Below are 18,073 nucleotides of genomic sequence, written 5' to 3'. Positions count from 1 at the left end.
GCCATAGACAGTCACTGTTGACTGTTCAGTGGCCTCTGTAGGGACTGTTTGGGCCTCTGTGTTCTTGGATGGCCAGGGCCCAGTCAGAACCTACTCGCACCCACCAGGAGTTTAACTGATAGACCAGACTGCCAGTCCAAGTGTCAGTTTCCTTCCTCTATTGTTAGCCCCCCACCAGGACAAGTAATACTGTTCAATTGCGTTAAATTTCTTTACTATTTCGAGTATGGAACAGCAGCCACATTGCAGACACAGAACATAATCTCACTTTGCATGAATATGCTCTAACTACTAAATACGCGTAATTTAACATAAACCGGTCTCTCTTTAAATGTAATAGTTTGTGATCAGTTACGCTGCTGTTTAGTATCGCGAGAGATGCAGGAATGAAGTGTCTAAGAAAGCCCTTTATACTTCAATCAGTGTATAAACTTTACTCCGGCCGCGGCTATAGAACAAGACATGCGCCAAAACGCTGCGCATGCGCTTATGCAGTTCGCTCAACGCCTGCGCCTTTGTACTACATAGCTTGCGCATGCGCTGCTCGGTGGGCCCGTGTGGAACGGAGGCAGAATGATCATGGCGTTAAGTAAAACGTTTGGTCAAAAGCCAGTGAAATTTCAATTGGAAGAGGATGGAGAATATTATATGATAGGATCCGAGGTACGATCCCAGGGCAAACGCAAAAGCGGAGACGCTAACACCGCGTACTGCAAAGGAGGGGGAGGAAAGGGTTTGGGACAAAGGATTCCTTCTTTGTTATGGGTAGAATTGGGGGCGAGAGAAAGATTCCATTAAATCTACTTGAGTAAAACATTAAAAGTGGGTGGGGCGTGTTATTAGTTTATTAACAAAGCGTGGTATTTCCGGCCGGGAGCCCCTTCTTGGACTACAGCTCCCATCATTCCCACGATTACGGAAGTGCTAGTTTAAAAGTGTAGTTTAATAACAGCTGAAGCTGCAGGATGGAACCACAGGGGGGGTGTATTTAAAGGGGAAGCTAAGTGTTTAGAAGTGCAACAACAAAGAGCAGAAAGTAAACAAAGATAGTGTTATGTTTTGGATGCACATGATGCATGCTGTATTTTCAGTGTTTCATATACAATAAAAGAGCAGTGTGCAGGCTATAGAAGAAGTACACTATTCAACCTATAACCTACCCTGACTGAACTGCAACTTTCACCTTTCCCCTAAAGCCTGGATTTTGGCAGCCTGCTGTTTTTTGTGTTGGCTCATTTTATGCTGTCAACTGCAGGTGCACACATCACGTTTCTGGGGCTGGGGTCAAATGTTGCAGCCCTGATAAAGTTACTCATGATAATTTCATCCACAGGTGGGAAATTACTTGCGCATGTTCAGGGGCTCATTATATAAACGGTACCCTTCCCTTTGGAGACGATTGGCAACCGTAGACGAGAGAAAGAAAATAGTAGCGTCTTCTCATGGAAAGAAATGTAAATATGACCTGTTTTGATTATCGTGGTTTGTCTAATCACTTGTCTTTCATGTAAGTGGACACGTGGAACAGCTTGGATCAATTTAAGTGCACTAATAGTAGTTGGTGCGACCTGGGATTTCCATATTTTTAAAATGGTTAGATCAGGTGTAGGTAAAGGCCCTCTTTTTATCCTTATTGTGTTAGGTTCCTCCAACAGAGTATAGGAGCCGCCACTTCTCCTTATCTTCATAAATCCAAATCACCACTCTGGAGAACCACTATCTTTAATCAAGTGATTCTTTATCTGGTAGCACTACATGTTTCGGATCTATCTGATCCTTCCTCAGGTGCCAGTGTTCACATATTTTTACCTGTACTACCTGGATTTGAAGGTCTACTACCACCAATGGTGCTTTTCAATGGCCCCTTATAACCTAAATATTCACCTACAAGGAATTTGACCCTATGAAAGGCTTGCGTAGCTTTCCATAATGAGAAGCTACTGATATGTACTATCATCACAGCTTTGTGGGGGGGATAAATGCATTCCAAAGTGCTATCTGGATGCTGCTGATCACATCTGTTTCCACTTTAAAGAACCGTTACAGTGTAAATGAAAATAAAGTTCGCCCTTCATAGAATTTATTTCTGTCCTGTACATGACAATGTTTTCTTTGAAGTACTGTTTTTACTGCAGCATGTTTATCAGCACTGCTCTGTTCAGCCATCTTCAATATGTTTTCAAACCAAGTTTCTGTCCCTGAATTTAAACCATCTGTTTTCTAAACCTACAGATTATAGTAAATTAAAGGGCATGGGAGTTGCTTGCAAGGCTATATTCCTAATATTAGCAGTTTACATTTCGGACTTCATATTTCTAAAAGTTAAGGTGGCCCACAGTGACCAACCGGTTGACAAAAAAAATTACATACATGTATGTGCTCACCTTTCCTTGTTCCTTTTATTCTGGTGACTACCTACATAATTGAAACTGCAGGCAGTGAAAAGGAGCTACAACTCCTATTCGCTTTCTCATCTGCTGATGTGTTATGCATGCACCTTCATGATGCATTGCAGACAAAATTTCCAGCTGGACACATCCTGTGTGTTGCACAATGGTCTGCTGATACCCCAACCTAGCATGTATACCCAGACAGTTGGGCTGTAGGGTTGAAATCTGCCATAATGTCCAACCAGAGCTGGCCATGTTAGGACAGCTTTACAGAATTAAAAAATGTATAGTAATTCTAGATGGTCTTCAAAAACTGGATCACTTAACAGCTTTTGCAATTCTTTTTTGGCCTCCCCCCATTCATAACGCCTTATTTTTTAACCTAACTGAAATAGTTTAGATATACGTTTTTAAACCATTTGCTCATTGCTGTTTTCTTCCATTAGATCATGGCTATACCACTTTAGCCACCAGTGTTACTCTCTTAAAAGCATCAGAAGTTGAAGAGATCCTTGATGGCAATGACGAGAAATATAAAGCAGTCTCCATTAGCACAGAGCCACCAACCTACCTCAGGTGCGTGATGCATACATTTCATTTTTTTTATTTTGAAGGTTTTAAAATGTGACCCCCTGACCCCCTCAAAACCTCCCCACTGGGGCCTCACCAGCAGGTATAACAGAGTGCCTTTTTGGGTCCTCATCAGTGTTATCTTGCCACAGGTGCATGCTCAGTTGAATCCAATACTAATCTTGCTTCAATTGTGCATGCTATGTGTTGGCAGTCATTGTAAAGAGGACCCAAAGCAGTGCAAGATGGTGTTTGCCAACCATACTGTGCTACATTTTTTAGCCATACAAAGATGTACCTGCTGTTTATTTGGTCCTTGGTGTTGTGGTGGGAGGGAGGGAGGGGTTGAGGCCTTTCGAGGGTTTGGGGCTCTTCCAAGGCATTAGTTTTCTTTTAAAAATTTGGCTTACTAAGATTAAATCTATTTTATGTCTAGAACTTGGTTGCTGCATATTCTTCTGAAGTACAGATAAATTAATCAGCAGTAAATGTGGATTAGGGTAATTGGTAAATATTATTTCCTAACTTATCTCCTGTCTGTTTTTCAAAAAGAAAATGGTTAAATGCTTGGGGTTGCCCATTTGTCAGGCACGGGCCAGTGATTATAATCACAGGGCCCGGGGGTGGGGTTTGCTGAATACCGCATCAGCGTCTTTTCTCTTGTCTCAGGCATCTGTTATGACTGCCCTGGGCTAGTTACATGCACACTAGAGAATAAGTCAGGGTTTTATTGTCCAAATTTCAATTTTACTCTGCTGTGCATACCCACAATCCAGGGCAGCCACAAGGGATCTTAGGGGCAATAGGGAAAATGTAGCTCAATGGAATAGTATCCTGGGCCATTGAGTTTTTCAGAGAAGAGGAGCACTGGTCCAGGATCGGAGGTTAGTAATTCTTATCACTGCTGGCAACCAGAAAATAAAAGGTGATTGCCTTTGACAAAGCTCGCTGAGCGAGCGAAACGCGCGTCAGGCGCACCTTATTAATTTTAGCTGAATTAGGCAGGGAGCTCATTTGCTGTAGTTCAAGTTACTTTGGCTGTAACATACTCCACCGCTGACCACACAGTACCACTTGGGGTGTGTCAAGGGTGGGGGATTGAATGGCAACATAGTGGCTAACATTGAAATCAAGTAATGCCGATAACAGAATCTCCATAGACAGGCTTTTGAAACATATATTTCCTGTCACATGAGGGTGTTTCGGATATCGTTGTGGGCTGATACGTATGATGCCCACGGTTCATCTTGATTTGACTAACAATCGCATCTTATATCACTTTGCACTCACTAGTGGATTAACCCTTTGGGGAATTGAGTGCTACCACTATGGCCATTTTGCCATAATTTACAGAACTTTACTTAGGTAATCCCCATGATGATGCTTCTTATATGATCCTATCAGGCTTGAATACGATCAATTGTTAAGCATCTGGGGCCTTTTTGTAATTTTAATCATTTTTGATTTTTCACCCTTGGGTTATTTTAATACATACCAATAAAGGTTAAGTTTTACCTTCCTTGTTAATGGGATTTATGGAATAATAAATGGGGTGGTGCAACTTTTGGGTCATTCTTTACTCTCTACTGAATATTTATCATTAACCCTTGACCCTGCACAACATATATGTGGTTTTTTGATCGGTGGAAGGTGCTTTATACTCCTCTCTTTTTATATTACAACCAGAAAATAATACTGATGGGAGTGGTGTATTTTTAAAAGTGCAGTATTGCTTTTTTCAGTATTGCTAGGCCTGATCTTACAAACAATGCCTAAAAGCTCAATGTATAAAATAGCGGTGTTTTGCATTTTTATATTGGATAAATCAGTAGATACACTTCATATTCTAAGTATTTTTCAGGGAACAGAAGGCAAAGAGAAATAGCCAATGGGTTCCAACCCTACCCAACAGCTCCCACCACTTGGATGCAGTGCCTTGCTCTACTACTATAAACAGGAATCGTATGGGCAGAGACAAGAAAAGGACATTTCCACTCTGGTGAGCATTACAGATTATATTATGTATATGATAATATAAACATGTTTAAAAACAGATGTTTTGTAAACGCAAATATGTCGGCTCTTAACAACAAAGTTTTCTCAGTGTTGCGACTGAATAATATTAATACAAGTGGCAGTAAATGCTATTGATGATATTTTGGTATCAAAAATGCACTCTTTTGAAAAGTATAAATTATCATTTATATATCGCTAGCACATTTATTCTGTGCTTTACGAAAAGAGAGAGGTCCTAATTTATATCAGTCTCTGTCCCAGCAATAGGCAAATGTATTTGAATGTATTTATTGTGCCAAGTATGAACCTCAAGTATTAAAGAAGTTGAAAATTCAGTTTAGGGATTTATTTAGTCCCTTAAAAAAGCAACTTTGCAATAGTTACGTAATAATTTTTTTTTTCTACTGTTATTATTATTAACATGTATTTATATAGCGCCAACATATTGCGTAGCACTGTTCAATAGTTATAGTCTTAAGTTCACCCCAGCCACATCAGGCAGCTTCAACGCAGATGCTCAAGAAATAGTCAGTTGGCAGTCTTCTAGCTGCAGAGAGAGTCAAACTGAAATGAGTGCACATTCCATTTAAGAGTGGAGTAATAATTAGAATCAATTTGTTCTCACTTTTCTAGTTCAAATGGATAGTATTTATGTGTGCAGAATTAAGAAGGCAATTTTTGCACATAACTCTGACCTGCTTTGCCAGAGTTTCTAACTTTGTAGCTGGTTTTGTCAATTCAGTGCATGTGCTAGGAATGGTACATGCTACACTCGCATATGCAGGAGAAGCTGGTTCATGGTGGTGAACTCCAGAAGGTATGCATGGGTTGCACAGGGGGTTCTGTCTGGCAGCTGACTGTTGAGAGCACAATAGTCCTGTTATCTTAATTGAAAGCTTAAAGGGATTCTGTCATGATTTTTATGATGTCAATAATTTCCTCTACCATATAAAATTTCATTCCTGAACCAGCAAGTGTATTTTTTTTAGTTGTAATTTGGTGTGTAAGCAGCCATCTCATGTCATTTTGCCTGGCCATGTGCTTTCAGAAAGAGCCAGCACTTAAGAATGGAACTGCTTTCTGGCAGGCTGTTGTTTCTTCTACTCAAAGTAACAAAATGTGTCTCTGTGGGACCTGGATTTTACTATTGAGTGCTGTTCTTAGATCTACCAGGCAGCTGTAATCTTGTGTTACGGAGCTGCTATCTGGTTACCCTCCCATTGTTCTGTTGTTGTTCAGGGTGCTGGGGTGAGAGAGGGGAAGATATCACTCCAACTTGCAGTACAGCAGTAAAGAGTGACTGAAGTTTATCAGAGCACAAGTCACATGACTGGGGGTAGCTGGGAAACTGACATGTCTAGCCCCATGTTAGATTTCAAAATTAAATATGAAAAATCTGTTTGCTCTTTTGAGAAACTGATTTCAGTACAGAATTCTGCTGGAGCAGCACTATTAACTGATGCATTTTGAAAAGAAATTCCCATAACAGTATCTCATTAAATTGCCCTTTACATAAAGAATTTACAGACTCATTTTTGAACCATTGACATTGATTAACATAAAGTTTGGTTAATCCCCTATGCTGGTATGACATTCGAGTCTTTTCTTTTCAGGCTCTGCCATAGTTTCTCTTTGTTTATGTATACTATTTGTTTTAATTTTACACAGGTGCAGTTGTGTCTGCAAATTCATTGTTTGGAATGCTTAGGTCATCCATATTTGACTCATTCGTCTATAAAAGTTTCCTCTGAAGTCTGGGCAGTCATCCAGATGTGTTTTAGTGAATATTGGTATAGTGTTTTAGTGAGCAGACTGAGCACCTCTGGTTGAAAGCAATCATTTTTCTTCAGGTACAATAGCAATGACAGTTCTGAGTTTTGAGTTTTCTTCACAAATGTGCCACAGTCCTAAAAGAGCCCAACATTAGACTCTGCAACTTTTTCTCTCTTAAGTGTCAAAGATAGAATGGGCCATCATTTTAGACCAGTGGCCCCCAAACTTTTTTTAACCATGAGCCACATTCAAATGTAAAAAAGGTTGGAGAGCAACATAAGCATGACAAAAAGTTCCTGGGGATGCTTATTGGTAGCCTTTGTGGGTTGTCAGCTGACAGGAGGCGCAGTTTGGCAGTACACATTATTTTCATGCACATAAAGCTTGTCTTTAATTCAGGAATTTTATAAATAAGCACATGCTTTGAGGCCGCTGGGAGCAACATCCAAGGGGTCAGAGAGCATCATGATTTTGAATGAGCCACCGGTTGGGGATCACTGTCTTAGACTGTGTTCAGTGGGATACTGTTATAATAGCTAAATATAGAATCCATTGTCATTTTTTTGCACATGCTTTCATACTTGCCTGTTATTCTGTTACATTAGAGGATTAAGTGATTTCATTTGTTTATGCATTTTGAAGTACAAAAAAACACTACAGGGATATTTTTTATGTAACAGAGGGTGTTAAATTGCTTACTCTGACTCTTACCAGTACTTAGAGCACCTGCCTGCTGGTATGTTGTCGTTGCAATATTAATTCTGCAGGCCAGCACACTAGTTGTTAACATTTTTGTCCATAAACTGGATGAACTGCTTGCAGGATATATGTGTACAGCATAAACACCATGAATCAATGCTTTGCTTTTCAGTTTTGGTAATGGTGAGGTTTTCATTTTTAGCTTTGATGACCATGATCCAGCCGTCATTCACGAAAATGCTGCTCAAGCAGAAGTACTGGTTCCCATTAGACTAGACATGGAAATTGATGGACAGAAGCTTCGAGATGCCTTCACGTGGAACATGAATGGTATGACCTAAAGCTTTTTAATAAAGTCCTTTATAAAGTATTCTATACATCTGCTCTTGTATGTGTGTGCTTATGAAAAATGGCTGCACTTATTTTGCTCCAACATTCTGAGCAGCAGTGGGAGGAATGGAATTCATTTATCATCGCTACGTCTTTGTAGTATGTCTTATGTTTAATGACTACTTTAAATGGGTTACTTCAAAAATTGTTGCTCAGTTAAGACCACCATGTATTTTCTCTGTCCTCTATTCCTTATAAAATGACCACGTGTTACCACTGCCTTTATTTGTATATTTCATTTTTTTTTTCATCTAGGGATTCCACCAAAAACAAAATCCTAAAAAAAAAAACTTATTGGATTTGGCAGAATCCTAAACTGAACCCTCGGTTTGATACAAAGAAATCAGAATTGCAGCGCCCTGACACATATATTACAGTAGAACTCCCATTTTATTATTTTATTCAAAGGACTAGGAAAAAATATTCCAAGACAATCCAAGAAATGTGTGAACAGGGTTGTTCCTTTGTGTTAACTTATGATGTAGAGAGTGATATTCTGAAACAATTTGCAATTGGGTTTCATTTTTTAGTATTTGTGTTTTTTTAGTTAGCTTATTATTTAGTGGCTCTCCAGTTTACAATTTCAACAGTCTAGTTGCTAAGGTCCAAGTCACGCTAGCAGCCATGCATTCATTTAAACAATACTGCAATATAAATAGGAGAGGGCCTGAATAGAAAGATGAGCAATAAAAAGTGGCAACAATACATTTGTAGCTTTATAGAGCATTAACTTTTTTGATGGGGTCAGGGACCCCATTTGAATGCTGGAAAGAGCCAGAAGAAGAAGGCAAATAATTACAAAACTATTAAAAAAAAAAAAAGTTGTTTGCATTTTCATTGTGCCATTGCCCTTCTAATGCTCCATGGATTTGATTATTCTAGTCTTCGCACAGATAAATGTGGCAGCTGCTTCCTATTATAGTGTACTGTTTAAGGGGACAGTTTACCTTGAATTCAAGTATGAAATGATACTATATGGCTGCTACTGAGATATCAAAGAAGATTTTGTATTTATGAAATAGTTTTAGCATTTATTTGTTATTTATAACAGTTTTGCCATTGTCATAAGCTTTGTTGGAAACTATTAAACTAAAACAAAGTTGAGTTTAATGTGACAGAGCATTAGTTTGCCTATATTCCTGTTAACAGTTCTTTATTTCTGCCTGCAGAGAAGTTGATGACTCCAGAAATGTTTGCTGAGATTCTCTGTGATGACCTTGACTTGAATCCTCTGGCTTTTGTTCCTGCCATCGCTTCCGCTATCCGCCAGCAAATAGAATCTTATCCAACGGACAGCATCCTGGAAGATCAGTCTGACCAGAGAGTCATCATCAAGGTACAGGTCTAAGTCTTCTACCACGTTGGCACTTTACTCGCTTGCCACACTCACTTCGAATTTGTGTACTATAAACCTCCATAGCTGGCCAAACTGTAAGAAGTACGATCACTGACATTCTGGTGTAAGTGAAGGGAATCATTGGCCTCCTATAATGTTTGCACACCAACAATATTTACGCAGTATGCACGTTGTGTAACACAATTGCTTTCGAATGAAGGGTGTGTTCCTAAATGTTGATTGGAGTGCCTAGCTTGTGTAAATGTTGACCTAGGCACTAATTAAGACTCAATTGAATGCCTTTGCTTTTAGAGGTGCTTTTATTTCTGAGACAACTTGTTGCTGCATTGCAGAGCATTCTCTCTTTTTCCTTAGTACTTTTTATAAGCCCGATACACAAATATGCAAGTGAGTTAGGCTGCATGTCAATATGTTTTGCTGAGCTTCTAAGAAAATAAACTTCTTATAAATAAGGTATATTGCCTATATAGCCCCTTTCCATGTCGGGTCCCTTTGATCTTGACACACTGACTGAACTTAAGAGTTTACATCATTGGCACTATCGTAGTTTTATGCCTGCGTTGTACATTCCAAAGTGAGTGCCCTACCAGGGTTGTTTATGAGCAGATGTATTTGCCGTCATCTTTTTCTAGGGATTCTCTTAAAGCACAGTTAATGTTCTATGCCTTTAAGCCATGCTTATGGGTGTCAACATTTTGCATCAAATATGAATCCAAAAGTAAAAATTGAAAGTATATATACCAATACTTTCTGCCACCAAAAAGTAATACACTGCTTTGTCCTAAACTACATAAGACATCCTTTCTTATGCAGTGAATGTAAAGCAACCGCATTCCTTCATGCTTTTCCTATGTCTGTTCCAGCTCAATATCCATGTTGGAAACATTTCATTGGTAGACCAGTTTGAGTGGGACATGTCCGAAAAAGAAAACTCTCCTGAGAAATTTGCTCTAAAGTTATGCTCAGAACTTGGACTCGGTGGGGAGTTTGTTACAACTATTGCTTACAGTATTCGAGGGCAGCTCAGCTGGCATCAAAAGACATATGCATTTAGGTAAGTGTTAACGGAAGCATTACCTAGAAATTCTGCTGTTTTATACAGCTAGATAACAAAGAATGCTTGAAATTATAGCCCACTTATGGTAAATTTAAACCAAGCCTTTATGTGTACTCAGAATATTTCCACCATTATTGACTGCCATAATGCTTGCTCACAGCATGCAGTCATTTGTTTGTATTTCTGTAGAATAGGACAGGGTACTTAATGGTCATAAATATATGGTACTTGGACTGTAAGCTCTACGGGGCAGGGACCTCCTTCCTATAGTGTCTCTTACCACATAGTGCTTACACTCGATGTCCCATTATATAAGCTCTGTGTACTGTGCATATTTATTGTGTCTTATGTGACTTGTCCTCCCTGTGTGTACTTCTATTATGTTAAAATTAGGCATTGTACGAAGTTGCAGCTCCCTAATAGCAATAATAAAGTTGTACGAACATGCATACATACTGTTGCCATTTATGGCTTTGGAATATTAGCACTCAATCCAGAGTTTGTATCCTAGTAGCTTCTTGAATGTTTGTAGCATGGTTTGTTTCCTGAATAAGGCAAATAGGAAATAAAATGTACATGATATGATTTCCTTTAACTGTCTCTTCTGTCCCCAATGAGATTTTAGACAGATGTATTCTTTATTTTGAATATTTTATACGTTTTCAAATAATATAATATTGTATACAAACAAGCCATACTCTGCATAAGAAGATTTTAAAAATGCATGACTTACTTTCATCCCTATTATTTGGTTGAACCACCTTTTGCAGCAATATCAGTTTTTTGGGAGTAAGTACTAGCTTTGCATACATGATTTGGGCCCATTCTAGATTGTTGAGGCTAGTCAGGGGACTCTTGTACACTTCAGTTCTCAGTGCCAGAGATTCAAAATTTGATCTGGATTAGAGCTTTGGGCATTTAACCCTTTGTTCTTGAGCCCCTCCAATGCTATTTTAATTTGGGATGCAGCATCAAACAGGTTCTTTAGCCGTATTTACCTGTATTTATCTCCTGTTAACAAGATGCCCAATGCCTGATGAAAAGCGACCATAAAGCTTGCTGCTGCTGCAACCACAATGCTTCACTGTAGGTGTTCTTCAGTGGCTCTGATCTCTGTCCAATTGAGAATCTGTCTCATTATTTGAAAATTGAGGTGTTCAAGCATAATTTGAATAAACCGGACCAAATCTGCCTTGAGGAATGAGCCAAAAGCACATCTGAACTGGTACATATTTATCCCAAAAGAGTTAAAGCTGTTACTGCTGCAAAAGTTATTGTTTGAAGTGTGTTCTAAATTCTTATGCAAAAACCATACATCAGGTAATGTTGTATTTGTAGCCTATATGATTTCATCAGTTAAAAAGCAAATTTTTGCTTCAGTGCTTTAAATAAAATTGTCTCAGAGAATAACATTGCTGTTATCAAATAAATTCAAACGGAACTGTATATCCTGTTTATATAAAATTGCTTTCTTTGCCTTGTTAATAAATGTTAGTAAAATTCTACAGGTTTCATATATGATCTCAAACCACTGTGGTCTTAAAGACAAAGTTTAAAATGTACATAAAAGATTCCCTCCCCCCTGTTCCCTGTTTTACTGAACATTACTCATTTGTTTCAAGGCGCAAGTACAAACGTTATTTGAGTCTGTGTTCATTTAATTTGACTATTACAAATGTTTTTTCCCAAAACTTTTTTCTGTTTGGCACTCCGTAGGCTTAGCTAGTGTGCTGCTCCTGCCAGACATTCATTTGGATTGTGTGTTTTATATACTCAAAAATGAATCATTATCTGAGATGAATATTTTTTTTTCTTTTAATCAGTCAGAATTAATGATCTGATTTCCTTTTCTATGCACAGAATCATATGTTTTCTTCCTGCTCTTAAAATAGTTTAAAATTAAATGTTTTTTGCTTGCCAAGGGCATTTGTTTAGTGAAGCCATTACATGTGCAAAAAAGAAATTCCCAATGTGACTATGAAACTTTGTATTTTTTTCTGTAGCCCATGCGCTTTTAAAACTCCCATTATTAGTCATGTCATTCTGTTCATGTATTTTATCCCTCTCACATAAATTTTTTTTTTCCAGTGAAAACCCATTGCCGACAGTAGAGATTGCTATTCGAAATACAGGTGATGCTGACCAATGGTGCCCCCTCCTAGAGACCCTCACTGATGCCGAAATGGAGAAGAAGATCCGGGACCAGGACCGGAACACCAGGTGCCACCGTCGTTTCATACGCTTTTCCTTCCGGGCTTCCCGCCGGGGTAGAATATAGACAACAAGGTGGAACTTCCTCGGAGCCTCTGCGAGGAAGACTTTCCAGCTTATACGCACCAGCCTATGATGTGATGTGTCTTTATCTGTGTCTGTGCTGTCGTTGCTTCAGCCGAAGGAGCTGCACTTTTAATTATCGCACTTTGCAAGTGATGTGTTGGTATTTAATCTGACTTTAGCTGGGGGGATTGGACATTTCTCCCAGTGCTCGCCTTTAGCTTAGTAGCACCTTTTGTTGTCAATTTTGCCAGTTTTTGTCTTTTTGGGATTTTTTTTATTTCTATGCTCTTAGCCCTAATTGGCCTTAGTGACAAATGTACTTATATACATCTCCAAATTTCTGCTCCCTTGTCTCACATTGAGATAAACCGTCATCATCCTTTATCGTTTTCTGCCAGTGGAACATGCAAAACACTTCATATCGGGTCCCTTTAACAGCCATAGGGTTTTACCCCTATTTACAACAAATGGCCACAGCGAATCAAGTATGTTCTATAGCGTCTTGAATGCATAGGGGTAGCTTTAGTGTTCTTTGTATTGCCTAGCAATAGCTAAAATCTGGTGCCAAAACAATGGTTTATTGTTGTCTTGTTAAATAGAATTGTTGCTTTATATGGTATGCTTATCAAATATACCTTTGGCTTGACCTGTAGAGAATAGTTATGCTGATGCATGTTTCAGGCCAAATATTTCCCTGTTTTATGCAGAGTTGGTGGCTTTATGAAATACATTTTTGCAGTATTATTGTAAGTTTGTGAAATTTCTGCATATGACAGTGTAGCTGCAGTATTATGGTTTCCTTGGAGGGTAAGGAAACACTGTACAAGTTGGAAGAATATTCCACTTTGGGGTGATTATTTAAAAATGATTTCAGCCCACTAGAACTGGCAGTTTAATCTTTTGACTCTTTTTTTTTTTCCTTTTTTTTCTTTTTTTTTTTTTTTTTTTGGCTTTGTCAAGTGATAGGAAAGCCAATCCCAAAGAATAATTCTACCACATTTTGTTGTTCGGTTCTATGTATTTATTTTTATTTGCACCTTTTATCTTTTTTGTTAGGCCTTTTAAATAATGTTTGTCCAGCAAAATTATGTAGAGTAATGCGGGACATACTCTGGGTGGACTTTGATTCTGCACTTTCTGGTACACTGCAAGTTCCTCTACTAAATGGTAAAATCGTGCTTAGTGGGCTTAATGGTAATTAACAGTGGTTGTCGTGTCTGTTTCTGACCTTTGTTGTCTTGTGAGCAATGAGCTAATTTTTAGATACAGGTTTTAAGTAATTCAGGGCTGTGGTTAACAGCGTTTTTTCTTTGCTAACATTAGCAAAATAGATCTTAGCAAGGCCACTTACATCAACTAGATTTTCCAAAGTATCCAGTTATTGTTTTTATCTTTAGTTAGGCAAGGTTTCTTTAAAAATTTGAGTCAGTTTTTTAACAGTGGCAAAATTCCGTAAGATGACTCCTACATTGTGAAAATATACCACAAATTTGAAAAGTATAACAACTTAATCTGTGTACACTGTTTGTTTTTTCCAGCTCCTTAGATTTACCTTAAGTCTTGCTTTTCAAATAGTGATGTTTAGTATCAATCATGGCTGAATTTAGTTAGATAGTAGTGTGTACCTCCGTCTGCAGTGGCTCCCATTTAAACGTACAAGCCTTAAATCCTTAATTGTTTCTGAAGGGGCAAAATAACCTATTGCACTTTTGGAAACTAAGCAAGGTAGAGAATTACAAGGGGGAGCCTATGTATGTTAAGAGTTTCTTTATTGACAATTACATAAAGATGGCAGTGTAGAAATGCAAGACGCACTGGAGGGGCTGCTCACTCCCAACTTGTAAGAGTAACACCGAAAAAGTGAATATCCTAAATGCATACTGTATTTGACTAGTTTTATTTGGCCAGAATCTGCCTGTAAAATATTTTTGGGCGTTAACAATTGCGTTTTGTGTATGGAAGGTTTTAAGACTTAATAAGTAGAAAACCATAAATGACCTTCAGGAACATGTTAAGCACAATTTAAGTATTAAAAACATTGTATTCTAAATAGCTTATATGTAAAGGGCCTGGCATGGCGACCAGTGCTGCTACATAGGAACATATTAATATAAATGCCTTTGGAGCATCTGAAGGAAATGCAGTTTTAACACGTGCATGACAACATTATGTGATATTCATACATATATAGTATTTGTTGATGTTACTTATCTTCGCATCACATGGCCTTATTTTATTGATTATGAACATAATGCTGCTTCTCACAACTAACAGTCTTATCCTACTTATGCCACTTAATTGTGCCACATGACTAATAGATATTATGCAGGCTCTATTTGCCCTTAAGTGCCCTTCCTCTTAGAAAGAAATAACTGCCTTTACCCTTTTATAAACTACATATCCCTAAGTGATGGCATTCTACATTTTAGGTAAGGCAACTGTTGTTTGTTTTTTCTTTCCCTGTTAGTAATGAAGAAGATTGGAAGTGTACTAGGGATATTGTCAAGTGCAGCACATTTTTATCTGATCACTGTTACCGGATTAAATATCTCCCATGAACATGAATCCCTGCCTTAGAGTTAAGCATACACCTACAACCTCCTTATCATTTACCTTGCCCCTCTTCTCTTTTCCTCCCTATAGGCGTATGAGACGTCTTGCCAACACTGCACCGGCCTGGTAAACAGCCCCCTCCCGACGAAACTCACGGTTCACATCCTGGAGATGGAACCCCTCCCCATAAATGACACACTGTAACGATCCTAAACAAACAAAAGTAAAAATTCTAATTAAACACTTTGAAGGAGAGGTCGGTGGTCCCAGCACCTCCTGAGTCCATATCAGAGGGAGCGGGTCACCCAAACATTCCACATTCTAAGCAGCAGGGCGCTGCTGAGTTTGGTTCCTTCACACCCCTCCTTCCATGTACAGAGAGTGACGCATTAGTGCTACCTGACTACCAGAAGACCTGAGACAGATGTCCCAAGCCCTCCTTTATACCTGTGAACGTGATCTGTAAAGCATTTTGTGTTTTATTTTTATTTTGTATAGGTGCCTAATGCACTAGTAGAAACAAAAAAACTTTTTAAATAAAAGTAATGCTCATTATTCTGTAAACCTTGTTGATTATTTTCTTCCCTTTGTTTTGGTAACAACTGTCTGAGCAGTTATTAATGAGTTGTTTTCTCTTTTGGTTGAGAACATGACTAAGTAAGTATTACTTTGCAGCATTGTTTCAAAAATATAACTATAATATAAAAATAACTTTGCAAGGACAAAGCATTCTACAAGTAACTACTTTTCATGAATGTTTCCTTGTCTGTCCTAAAGAAGTCCCGCAGTGGTGGTTTGTTACTAACTGGATTATTATTAACTGGTTATGTGGGGCGCTCACAAACATGTGGAGTTTAACCTACTGGTTTGCCAAACCTCTAAACAAAAAAACAAAAACAGAATAGTTCTGGGTTTGGCAGACTTCTGAATTCAAATCCTGAATTCTATTCACTCTCTTCTTTTTAGTCTGATTTGACTTGTAAAATTACTGGGCTGGTTACAAAGCCCTTTCTGCCTGTAAAACATCTCCAACAGTAGCTATTGCATATTAATCGTCAGAATTATGGAGCTAGTAAGTGGTGCTAACAATGTTGCACAAAATATCCTTAAACATTAAAGCATTAAGAATGTTTTTCACGTGTATGTTTGAAGCACTGGGTTTTTTTTTTTTAACTTTTGAAAATACAAATTCTGTTTCTTCTAATAATGCACAGTTGCACATCATTTTCTTTGCAGGCTTCAAGATCGGTGGAAGTGTGATTTTCTTGGTACATATGCCTTTATTGGTTTTCTGGCTACAGGTATGGGATCCCTTGTCTGGAAACCACTTCAGGACAACTCCCATAGATCCCATTTTAAGCAAATAGTTTTAGACTTATGGAGATCCAAATTATGGAAAGACCCCTTATTTAGAAAGCCCTAGGTTCTGGATAACAGATCTAATAACTGTATTTGGTCACTGCAGTTTTAGTCCTCTAACATTCTACATAAAGTTATTTCTCTTCTGCCCCATGACGAAACTTGTACAGATAGAAATCAAAATAATGTAGTTTTCATACTAGCAAAAAGTAACCTCAGGGACACCTGCCAGTCTAATTTCAGACAATTACCTTATACCAAAACAGATTTTATCACAATAAAGGGCACCACCTTCTCAAGCTAAACACAGAAGAATATTGCTGCTCTGTTTTTTCTCTCAGTTTGTAAGCTTGGCCTCACCTGGTCTGACTTTTTGAGGCCTTTGGCAAGTGAGGATGGGGACATTGACCGAAGCAACTGACTATGATAAGAGTTCACACTAAATGATTAGCAGAAATCCCTATGGGCAGAGAGAATGTCGATGAGTTAAATTTTCTTCCATGTGTGACCAACTTTAGAACTGTTTCATAGTATGCTGGTTCTATTTTTAAAGGGATTGTTCATCCTCCAGCACTTTTTGCAGTTCATTTGTTTTCAGATCAACAGAAATAAACACGTTTTAAAATAATTTTCTATTTGTGAGCATTTTTGTAATATTCAAGTTTAATTTTTCACCTTCTTATGTCTTTCTGAAGCAACTCTGGGAGGGGGTTTTGACTCTGTAAACTGCTCTAAATGCTTAGTTGAGACATTTTTTATCTTTGCCCATGCTGAGCAGAATTTTATTAAAGGAGAAGGAAAGGCAAAAATCAATACCTTTCTCCTTGTATTGTACTACCTCCTGAAATGCTATGGAATAAATACACATAGGCCAGTCAAATCTCTTAGAATCCATGTCCTTGTGCGCATCGCTTATTTAGTCAGGCAGGCGCCATGTTAGTAAATGCTTCCTTTACCTCTTTCTTCTTATTGGGCATGTGCAAAAAAAACCACAAAAAAAACGAGTTGACCCCGGAGCGCGTCACCACTGACGTAGTGCTCATTAGTAAGTAGCGTTACTATTAGCAAGGAGATTCCCAGTCTCCATAGTTCCCAAGACGTTTCTCATCTGATGGGAGGTGTGAGCATAAGGGTCCATGATGACGCGCGCATAGCCTCATTTGCATGCGCGTCATCATCATCATTGGGACATGTGCACTACAACTAAATTATGCCTAATGCGCCTCAAGGCTACCTCGGGCAGCAGAGCGGAAGGTGCCTGTAAAAAGTGTGACGTCATCCGAGTCACACAATGCAGTCTTCGGAGAGGGTAGCTGCTTATACATCAGACCAGGGAGAACAGTTTGAAAATTGTCAGTAAGTTCTATGTGCAAAAGACTTTAGTTAGAAGGCTATTTATGGTTTGCCTTTCCTTCTCCTTTAAGGCCAGGGCCAGACAATGACAGATCTCCGCAGATAGAGGACCCGCTGCCTTCTGCTCCTGTTCTGCCTGCACCTGGAAGCATTGTTTCTGCTTGGGTGCAGGCAGACGCAGCGGATTTTGGCACCGAAACACATTTTGCGCCAAAATCCGCCCATGTGCCTTCAGAACGAGGGGAGCAGCAGACGAATCTGCCTAAGGAGAAAATGCAT

General features: G+C 38.7%; 1 protein-coding gene across 1 annotated transcript; it reads left to right on the top strand.

Moving 5' to 3' along the window:
• The first annotated feature begins 483 nt into the window (after positions 1-483).
• smarcb1.L (SWI/SNF related, matrix associated, actin dependent regulator of chromatin, subfamily b, member 1 L homeolog) lies at positions 484-15,646 on the top strand. Its single transcript, XM_018261948.2, has 9 exons — positions 484-663; positions 1,334-1,454; positions 2,837-2,966; positions 4,822-4,959; positions 7,651-7,778; positions 9,008-9,174; positions 10,059-10,249; positions 12,341-12,472; positions 15,173-15,646. Exons 1-9 carry the CDS (start codon positions 574-576, stop codon positions 15,210-15,212), a joined length of 1,137 nt encoding a protein of 378 aa, XP_018117437.1. The 5' UTR covers positions 484-573; the 3' UTR covers positions 15,213-15,646.
• The last annotated feature ends 2,427 nt before the right edge of the window (positions 15,647-18,073 follow it).

This window comes from Xenopus laevis, chromosome 1L, assembly GCF_017654675.1.
Source record: "Xenopus laevis strain J_2021 chromosome 1L, Xenopus_laevis_v10.1, whole genome shotgun sequence".
Lineage (NCBI taxonomy): Eukaryota > Metazoa > Chordata > Amphibia > Anura > Pipidae > Xenopus > Xenopus laevis.
The sequence above is the reverse complement of the archived record's forward strand: the minus strand, read 5'-3'. Positions and strand labels throughout refer to the sequence as shown.

Bases quoted from the DNA above. Each gene is read 5' to 3' on its own strand.
- smarcb1.L (XM_018261948.2), top strand. From the start codon at position 574: ATGATCATGGCGTTAAGTAAAACGTTTGGTCAAAAGCCAGTGAAATTT. The intron at 2,967-4,821 runs GTGCGTGATGCA...AGTATTTTTCAG, and splicing joins GAGCCACCAACCTACCTCAG to GGAACAGAAGGCAAAGAGAA. The intron at 9,175-10,058 runs GTACAGGTCTAA...TGTCTGTTCCAG, and splicing joins ACCAGAGAGTCATCATCAAG to CTCAATATCCATGTTGGAAA.